Here is a 10,069-nt window from a genome sequence, read left to right on the forward strand (position 1 = left end):
ACACGACCATCTATAGAGAGGTAAATCGAAAAACAATGTTAAAATCTCTTGAATGATCATGAAAGGGATCATATTGTTTGAATTTGAGCAGTGGTCACAGTTCGTTTCAACGCCTTGCAAAATACACTTTTAATTTTTAAACCTAGAATTACAAATATAAGATGGCAGATTACTCGGATCGCATCCGATTGAGCTGGTTCAACGCCGGCTGCAAGATGTTATACAAGACCCACGCGATGGCCGGTGCCACCACAAACAGCAGCAGCAGCCCTCTGTTATCTCCGGCCGCCGCATCGGCGATCATCGCCACCTCACCCGCCGAGGCGCTGGGCGGCGCCGCCATCATCCCCGCTGCTGCGGCAACGGCAGAGCCGATTCCGACCCCGACGACCACCCCCTTCTTGTTCGTCATCTGGTTGAGCTGGTTGAGGGCCGGCTGTAGGATGTTGTAGAGCACCCAGGCGAGGGCGGGCACGATGGGGAGCAGCAGCACGACGCCCCGGTTGTCGCTGCCCTCCGCCAGATCGGCCAGCTGCTGGGCGGCGAAGGCGGCGTCGGAGAGGCTCAGGGAGGAGAAGACGGCGCCGGCTATGATGGAAGCCGTCGGTGGGGTGGTGATGGTGGGGAGTGGGATGGAGACGGGCTTGCTGCGGATGGTAGGCTTGATGCGGGAGGCGGCGGCCATGGTTTGGGGCTTGACAAGGGACATGGTGGCAATGGTGGCGGCCATGGGAAACGGAACAAGTTCCCCTTCTTCTTCTCCTTCTCCTTCTTCTTAAGTCGTGTGGGGAGTTTGAAGCAAGTGAGAGTTTATAGTTAAAGGGTGTGATAGAGGTTCTCTTCTTATCCTCTTGGGGCGATAGGAACCTCATGTTACCTACCTTTATCAATATGCTTGGTCTGGAGAAGGGGGTAATCTAGACGACAATGCTGCCAGGTGCATTATTTGGTTGGAGGAGATGAACACTCAAACAGGGTAACAAATATAAAATCCCAAATATGTAAATGAACGAGATTGCTATGCTGCGCGACAACCCTTGCGCGACCTGTACGCGACTCCTTGATCCACTGCCGCTGTCGCCGCCCTCGCCGCGCCATCCGACAGCCGTTGGCCGCCGCCTCGGCAGCGATCGACGCGTCACTCACCGACGCTTCGGCCGGCGCCCAATTTCGATCGGATAGTTGTCGGAATCCGATGAATTTAATAAAAAATAGCCGCCCCCCACTGCGTCGGATGCTGATCCTTCCTCGGCCGATCTCCGACCGCAATTCGATCAGAATCCGACCCGATCACCGTCCACAGTGGGCGCGTCGTTTCCAACCAAATCGCGGTCGGATTCCGGAAACAGCGCTGCCACTGCCGACCCTGTTTCCGATCAAATTTCGCCGAATTCTGATCACTATCTGGCCGAAATCCAACGCCGGACGGAGCGCTGCAAACGGCACATCGATCGCGCCCGAGACAGCGACCAACGGTGGCCGAACGGTACAACGAGGGCAGCGGTAGTAGACGGTGGATCACAGAGTGTCGCCCATAGATCATAGATTTTCTTATAGCATTTCTCTGTAAATGAATCCCACGTATTCACAAAACAAATTGATAACTTTTTTTATATATATCTAACTTAAAATTAATTCTTTAGATAGTGATAGTTTAACAAAATTATTTTCTTAAAAAATTCGAATCACTTTTATAGAGTTTTGGATTGATCAAATTGATTCAATGCATGATCCGTTCATGATATGAGATGCCACATGGGTGAGATGATCAACTTGAACGAAAAATCAAGGACTAGCTGCTAGGTTCTATGTACAGAAGCACATATCAGTAACACCAAGAATAGATTACAGTACTTTTGAATCTAAGAAAGAACTAAATAGACCAGAAGGAAAGGAAAGAGTTCAATTTATGGACTGATCATTATCTTGCGCTCTGGTTGCAGCATGGAGTGTCTGAAACAATGCCACCTCAATAGAGCTTTATTCGGGTAGTGATTTGAGTTCGGCAGATCGGGCACGTCTCGAGACTAGGACCGCACTCGCAGCACGTCTGGTAGGAGACAAAGTTGGAGCAAGAAGATGTCAATTGTATCAAAAAGTTTCCATGTTTGATCAGGAAGAAATACAGTGACGAAACGACCAATAAGTTAATAGAAAATGAAAGCAGAGGCTAGATTTTGATACTAACCCAACTGAAAATTATAAGAGTAGCTCAAAAGATTCTGAAATATTACCATTACTGCAGAGAAAAACAAAAATCAGATAATGGAAACTTCACCTGGTGCCCACAGCCAAAAGCCATATCTTTTGCGTTTGCAAGGCAAATTGGACAAAGCTGCAAAAGGAAATAAAGTAATTTTGTAAGCAGCGGGAAGTAGAAACAGCTGAGAATCACAGTGAACAATAACAAGATATTATTATTATTATATCACACAATATGAAGTGCATACAAGGAATGAGAGAGCGTACATGATTATCGTAAGAAGAACTTGGTGCGGAAGGAGTTGCATTAGAAGCAGTTGAGGTCTCGTAGCTCGAGTATGTAGGTTCAGTCCGCTTGAAACTGGTTGATTTAAAACTGTTTGAACTGACAGAAGCTGCATACCCGCCAATTGGTGGAGGAAGAGGGACCCTTTCTGGTGACTTTGCAGTCCGACGACTGTTCAAGATCAATAATATAGAAGATAACATGGTTCGGCAATATGCAGTTCAGTATTATGAGTAAGAAGAAAATGAAAGACACTTCACATCTGTACCCTAAAATTCCGAGTTCAAGTGTTGCTTTATATTGTGAAGGTATTTCCATCAGTGCTCCAAGAGCAAATGCACTCTCTTTTCTAGCTTCGGGCATGTTCTTTGACATTATCTCGGTAAAATTTACAAACTAGGGGAAAAATACAGCTTAAGATAAAATAACCTAGTTTAAATTTATAAGAGGACATACAACAATGTTTACCTGGAAATTGTCAAAGGCTCGTGCAGGAATGTTATCATCAAATTCTTTCATCATGTCCCAAGGGCCATCTCCAACTCCAACCAGAACTATTGACAAAGGAAAATCACTGAAACCAAAGAATCGAGATATATAAGTTAGGCGTTATCCCTTTCCATCTCTTCCATACTGCTCAATCATACTTGTACTAACCAACATCACGAAAATAAATCATATTTGGATTTTGGAGTACCATATAGTTGAAAATTTTGAAGTGCAAATTTTACCTAGCTTTCACAATAGCCTCAACTGTCTTTTGTTCTTGGGAACTCAATTGTCCAAATTCAGTATCCACGCTCCTTGTAACCTGCGTTAAAATTTCCCATTAAAAAAAAACATGATTGTGAAGCGAACTACAGCAAACAAAGGATGTTTAAAAGGAAGAGAAGTATAGAGAATAGCTTGCCATGGCAGCAACAAGAAATATGGAGAAAATAGCGAAGACATGGATTCTTTTTCCAAAACTAAGAAAGTATATCGTATTCATCAGAGATGCATGTGATATTAAACAAGAATTAGCAAAAGAGAAAGAATTTGCACAATATTAATGAGAAAAGAGATAAATAGCCCATGAGTTGACCCAGAACAAGACACGAAAGTTCCAGAGCTGACAAAAAGGACTCTTCAAACTTGATGTCCAATCCATAATGGTGTCATTGACTCCGTTTTGTTTCTAGGTGTCTGTATCTGGATAGAATGATCCACCCAAATTTCCACAAAAAAAGAGGCACTACAGAAAGTATACCTGTCCATCAGCAATTATCAATAGAACATGGTACTGCCCTCCGCTCTCTTCCACAATGGTCACTGCCATTTCAATAATTGGAGCAAATGAGGTGGGACCTGGAGTAAATTAAGGTGGAAGTTTAATCGACCCAGAATAAATTGTTGGGCACTTACATCAGAAATAGTAAATGTAGCATATTTACCAGCTAATCTCAATTTTGGAACAAGTTCTTTATAACGATCTAGAGCCTCCGAAAATCCATTACATGGCCTCTCGTCAGGATAGAAACTAAATATATCCTGGTCATGAGTTGATGCTGAAATCATAAAAGTATTTAATATCAGTGTGGAAAAGAGAATTGCCTTTAAAAGCACCTCAAATCAGATGAAACTTACAGTCTCCAAACCCAAAGCACGGGATCAAGTTGTCCTCATCGAATGCTGATAAGGTTTGTCCAATAATAGAGATTGCTTGCTCATATGGGTTTGGAGAATCACCAATATGATGCAAACTGCGACCCATAAATGACCGTTTACCTGATTATCATATGATATCTTATGTCAGCATAGTTGATTTCAATTTGTAGCAAATAAGCAATAAAGGGCAATGCCCCAAGCAAAAATAACCAGTCCACTCGTTGCTCTTTGTGAAATCAATCCCAACAATAAGATTTGATGACTCGAGACCTGCTTGTGAAAGAGCTTCAGTAACCTGAAAATTGGAATTTCCAAACTATTTAAGTAGAGAGAAAAGAATAGAAAACATGCTGAAACAAAAGCTGTCACTGATACAACTAATATCTGTTAACTCATCATCCAAAAGCAACTAAGCTATTACATATCACTTATCAGAGAAAATTATGCTTCATGTAACTCATCGAAATGGGGAAGCATCAAGAGTCATTCAGTCACTTCCAAAGTTACTACTCTGCTAACAGTATATAGTATAAGCATAAAATTCAAAATAGAACAAAGTGATTGATTTAAAGGAAAGAATGATAAGTACGGCATCTTGAAGACAGGCCATTTGTAGCATGTGTTCAGAAAGCACCAAGAAGCCCAAAGCTTTGAACAAAATCAATACCATAATGTAAGAACTTGGTATGGTGTTGAGATTCAAGGCTTTAACAAAAGAATTAGAAATCTCTTAGCAGCAAGGGTTTCTTCAATGATCTAGAACATACAGGAAATCCTAGCTGCTGGCTAAATTTTAAACAACAATATGAAAGTGTACCAACATTTGTTGAAAGTACCGGCGGGTTAGTACCAAGTAGCAAATTTGTCATTGTAAAGTTAAATGTGCTAATCACTAGGGACAGATTATGTCAAAAACTAGAGACAGAGTATGTAGCACAATCACTAGGTCGTAAGGTAGTTTGGTTTCATAGAAGTGCCTCATGATAAATACAACAGGAAATTGCTACATCAATCTTAAAGTTGTCTCTTGCAGTTCTCTAATCAAGTGACTTACTAGTCGGGTTCTCCATTAGCAATTTCCTCAATCATTATGTGCACCTTTTTTGTTCATTTATGCTTTTTTCAGTCGCTGAAGTGATCCTTTCTCAAGGCTGGTCAATTATGAACTCTTGGAATTCAGCCAGGTTGTTTTCACATAAAAGTGGGAAAGGTAAAAAGGGAGGAAATGAACTTGAAAGATGGGACATGTTGAACGTTTATAGTTATGTAAATAAAGGCTCCCTATTGTAGGCAGCCTTATCCTGCTTTGCAAGAGGTTGTTTCCATGACTTAAACCCGTAACCTCCCGGTCCCTCGGTAATAACTTTCCGCAAGGCTCCCCTATAGATGACTAGCATAAAATTCAGTTGTTTAGAAAGTAAAGATCTGCTAATTAACTCACAAACTAAAACTATCCCTATCAATTTCAAAGATTATTCCAACTTCTTCACAATCTAAACACATGAACGAAATCTACCAGCTTGAACACTCAACAATTTTAGCTAATAAACTAAGCTTTCCGTAGATCTTCACCGAAATCAAATTTACCTCCGAAAGTGAGTTATATTGGTCGCTTATCCTCGAGTACCTCCGATCCAGCCTCGGCTTCGCGGAAGTCTGCAGCTCCGATGATTGCGTAGGGGTAGCGGCGAAGGTCCAGTGCGAAGGAGGAGCCGGGTTGTTGTTGTAGCTCTGCTCCCATGAAGGCGGCGCTGGCGGCCCTGGTGGCGCTGGCTGAGACTCAGAATATACGTCGTGGGCCGAAAAGCTGTTCTGCCCCCAAGCGTAGGGTTGCTCCCTCGAGAAGCTCCGTTCCGTGAACGATCTGCTGCTGCTCCGGGATCTCGAGCTCCCAATGCCCATCAGGCTCGCAACACCATTAACTACGACGACGATGACGACGACGACGACGACGACGACGACGACGACGACGACGAGGGATCGGAGCTCGGAATCGGAGATGCAAACTTTGCAAGAGGATGATGCAGCGCAGACCAGCCTTCGCTTGTCTTCTACTACGACACCTTTCTAGGGAGGCAAAATGATATTTTAGGAAATACGACTCCCTAAAAGTAAAAGGAGAAATTTCATCCTAATCCACACGCTTTTATCTCTTTTCTAAAATGCCCTCTCTAATATCTTTAATTACTTAATTGAATATACAAATATTATTTTATAATTTTTAAGAAAATGCCAAATTAAAAAAGGGTAAATGTTCTAAATAAATAAATAAATAAATGTGGGGAAGTTTGAAAGAGTAAAATGGATTATCTCCAAATTAAATTAACTTTGAATTTAGAACTGAGTTAAAATGTTTAAGCAAGGAGACCAGTATCCTGATTTTAAGGGAAAATTCCTATAAATAGCTGGGGATCGAACCGTTATGATTTATCTATACATTGCACCATTGCTCCCAAGAATAATTTATAATTTATAATTATAAAAGGAGGAGATTAATTAGATAAGATAAAAGGAGGAGTCATAATTTATAATTGATTTAAGAATGTCATAATTTATAATTGATTTAATTAAAAGGATAAAAACGATAAGGAATATAATAATACACAGAGTGGATGAATCACGTGTTTGTTTATTATTATTATTATTATTATTTTAACTTTGTTTTCTTGTTCATTTAAATGAGTTTTATAGTTTCGTTTACACATCAAAGTTATTTGGTCGTTTTATCAAATCACACTCCACGCGTTTAATTTACACCAAATCTCATCTTTCCTTACTTTGCAAGTTTTTTTAAGATTATAAAAGAATTTTACTTGTAAATTAATTTGGGGCATACTTTTTTTTTGAAAAATTGGTTTTGATAATCAATACATTAAATAAGAATAAGACAACTATTTCATGAGTGGGTCATCTTAAATTAATTTATCGAGTGGATAAGAAATTAATATCTAAGGAAGGGATGGTCCGATATAATCAAACTGAAGTTTTAACTCCTACACGATTTAGCTTTACGGATGCGATTACATTAAGGCTGACTATAATATGTATGAATATCAATCCACGTGGAACCATTAGAAGCGTAAAATTAAAATTAATTTTATTGATTGATTAAAAGATTAATCAGTGATTGTAATATTAATTAATTAATATTTATAATAGATTAATCATAGCTATAATATCAATTTAATTAATTAATATTATTGATTAATCAAATCAATTAATGATAATTGATAATATTTAAGTGAGAAGACACACCCCATATCTTTTGGAAGAAATCGTAATCGTTCATCTCTATAAAATACTCAATTCTCAAATTATGAAATCTCCTTTTGGGCGCTCTTATTTTGATAATATCTAAGGCTTTTAAAATTTGATAGGGCTCGAAATTTGGAGTGCTCTTGTTTTAAGACATAGGTCGTTGTATTTTGAGAGGTGATTGCTAATAAATTGTAAATATTTGAGTGAGGCAATATCGTCTTAAAAAAAAAATAACCTTCACCTCGATCTTAATACTCTTATCCATAGGAATAAGTTTATCTAAAGAGATATATTGATATCCGAAAAAGGGATAATTCAATGACCGACAAGATTAAGTTGGTAACGATGCATATATTATCCGAATGGATATTTTGATAATCGAAAGGACATGTGTCAAAAGTATAGACGAGACAAGATCCACGTTGCCATATCAAATTCCATTAGTTCAAACCAACGACTCATCATCAATCTGATTAATTGAACCCAACCGTTGGATCAACAACAATCCATCCATTTAAAGTACCAACAATTTCGGATTCAATATGTTAATTCCGATCCTTACAATAAGAAAACATCGTTATTACACCTACTTTAAATTGTTTTTCTTTATAATTTAGGGTTTTAATTGTTGACAAAGGCTCAAGTCCTAGGGTTGACCCCTTCTCTAAAATTTTGGTTTTTTAAAAAATATTTTAGTATTTTACCCCTCTTATATATATATTCACTACTTATTGTTTAGACATTTAACTTGTATTGTGAAAAAATAAGATTACTTAGTTAATATTATTAACACGATTAAAGAACTTGAAATTTATAATTAATTCTTAATCTATTTGTATTACTTTATATCCAAACAAGAATTAGGATTTGATATTTATATTTTAAAATGTTTACTTTGTCCTTTTTATAATACCATTTGAATTTATATAATTTATGTGACATGCCACTTTTACGTACCAAGTAAAGAAAGGATAAGTGTTTTAAAAATCTAAAAATATTTTTAATTATTTAAAAGTTCTAGGTAAAACTTTGAGAAGATGATTGTTTTTAGAGTGAAATGAAATTTAGCATTTTCCACTTAATTAGGATATGCATATTAAAGGTTGTTCACCTTTAATCATGTGAGAGAATATTGGGAAAGAGATATGAATATTGAGGGGCCCTCTTTTATTTTTTTATTTTGATGAAAAAAAAGTTTGCTCATACTTTAGTGCAGTGCAGTGATTCCTTGATCCTTTGTTTTTTATTTTTATATATAATGATTTGGAGAAAAGGACAAATAATTCTCAAGAATCTCAATCCGATCTCAAATAATATAGATAAACAAATAAATAAATTTGGGCTCAGCAACTTTTATATCTAGTAATATCTGTCATGAATTTAAATTAAAAAATATTTATATTAACCATTGATATTTTAACAAAAAAATTACTAAGTTTTAAAATTTTTGAAGAAACATTATTAAATTGTCATTTTGAGATTTTTAATTATATATATATATATAGTACTTTATTATTGACAAATTGACTCAACATTTTTAATTTATAATTTTTTAAGATTTATGATTTAGAATTTTAGATTTTCAATTCTCATGTAAATAAAATGAGAATTTAATAATTTTAACAGTAGATGTTCATGAGTTACCTATAGATGAGTGAGTAGTGTAAGATTGCTCTCTATATATTTAGGGATTAATTATTAATAATTCTTTGTTATTATCTATTAAAATTTATTTTCAAGCAAAACAGTGCATGTTGGGCAGCCTAATGGAACTTGTTCCAAAAACATGAACATGAACAAGATAATGAAAAGGAAGAATAAAGAAAAGATATCGTAATCAGAAACCAGGAGAGTATCAGGATCAAAAGGATACAAAGCACCCCAGCTAATTATCAGCTGTATATGCATAGCACAAGGGAATTTTCAGAAGAAATTCAAAGCTGTTTAATTTGTTGGGAAATTTGTTCCATTTTGTGATGTTTTTGGAAGGGAGATCAAACCACTCTCAATCCGACGTCTGTTGTAAACTCTTCTTGCAACAATGCTGAATTAAGAAATAAATATAAGCAAATCTGAAACAAAAACTCTCTTTTGAGTACAAATCTCGGCTAGTCAGCTCCATAATAATCAGTACAAGTATTCTCAAGTTAGCAAATGCATACATGATGAGAGTGCAAGCGCATGCATTGGATTGAATGGACTAGTCACTCAATGAATCTCCACATCAAGGAGTTCCTATTAAACACAGTCAAAGTAAATTCTCAAACAATCTTACTTGTCTTAGCTCATTGCACTGCTACACACACGTTGAAGCATCAATCTTGTGTGATAAAAGAAAACAAAGATGCAAACAGCTACTTGCAATAAACAGCAGCATATGAACAATGAAGTCCATGCACTATATTAGCATTTCGACTAACATAAGAGAACAAGGACATCAAAGCCATTAATTGAGTGATAAATACCTGGAGAATCAATGGGGCAGTGAGTTATGCTGGATATTGAGCAAACCATTCTGATAGCCAAACAAGCCACTGCATTTCACAAGTAATTTTACATGGTGAAGTAGCAAGACAGATATAGAAATGACAAATTGCAAGGTCACCTCATCCAGAAGTCAAGACACCAGTTATCCAATCCATCAGTATCATTTCTACAACATGGATGAACGAACAC

General features: G+C 37.3%; 2 protein-coding genes across 2 annotated transcripts; both read right to left on the reverse strand.

Moving 5' to 3' along the window:
* Window positions 1–100: 100 nt before the first annotated feature.
* Window positions 101–818, reverse strand: LOC141815877 (photosystem II reaction center proteins PsbY, chloroplastic-like). The gene has a single exon (XM_074703744.1). The coding sequence runs from the start codon at window positions 728–730 to the stop codon at window positions 170–172; it is 561 nt and encodes a 186-aa protein (XP_074559845.1). The 5' UTR covers window positions 731–818; the 3' UTR covers window positions 101–169.
* Window positions 819–1,773: 955 nt separating this feature from the next.
* LOC141815865 (E3 ubiquitin-protein ligase RGLG2-like) lies at window positions 1,774–6,147 on the reverse strand. Its single transcript, XM_074703730.1, has 11 exons — window positions 5,723–6,147; window positions 4,346–4,430; window positions 4,115–4,255; window positions 3,922–4,035; window positions 3,738–3,835; window positions 3,220–3,299; window positions 2,957–3,062; window positions 2,757–2,884; window positions 2,470–2,659; window positions 2,279–2,335; window positions 1,774–2,050 (listed from the first exon to the last, which is right to left on the reverse strand). The coding sequence occupies exons 1-11, from the start codon at window positions 6,035–6,037 to the stop codon at window positions 1,970–1,972; spliced, it is 1,395 nt and encodes a 464-aa protein (XP_074559831.1). The 5' UTR covers window positions 6,038–6,147; the 3' UTR covers window positions 1,774–1,969.
* Window positions 6,148–10,069: the final 3,922 nt, after the last annotated feature.

This window comes from Curcuma longa, unplaced genomic scaffold (genome assembly GCF_044706935.1).
Source record: "Curcuma longa cultivar G26 ecotype Majalengka, Jawa Barat unplaced genomic scaffold, ITB_CL_G26_1.1 contig_11566, whole genome shotgun sequence".
Classification (NCBI taxonomy): domain Eukaryota; kingdom Viridiplantae; phylum Streptophyta; class Magnoliopsida; order Zingiberales; family Zingiberaceae; genus Curcuma; species Curcuma longa.

Excerpts from the sequence above, each read along its gene's own strand:
- LOC141815877 (XM_074703744.1), bottom strand. The coding sequence starts at position 730 with ATGGCCGCCACCATTGCCACCATGTCCCTTGTCAAGCCCCAAACCATG.
- LOC141815865 (XM_074703730.1), bottom strand. The coding sequence starts at position 6,037 with ATGGGCATTGGGAGCTCGAGATCCCGGAGCAGCAGCAGATCGTTCACG. Across the intron at positions 4,036-4,114 it reads GTGCTTTGGGTTTGGAGACT|CATCAACTCATGACCAGGAT; the intron begins GTAAGTTTCATC and ends TTATGATTTCAG. Across the intron at positions 2,885-2,956 it reads GAGCCTTTGACAATTTCCAG|TTTGTAAATTTTACCGAGAT; the intron begins GTAAACATTGTT and ends TTTTTCCCCTAG.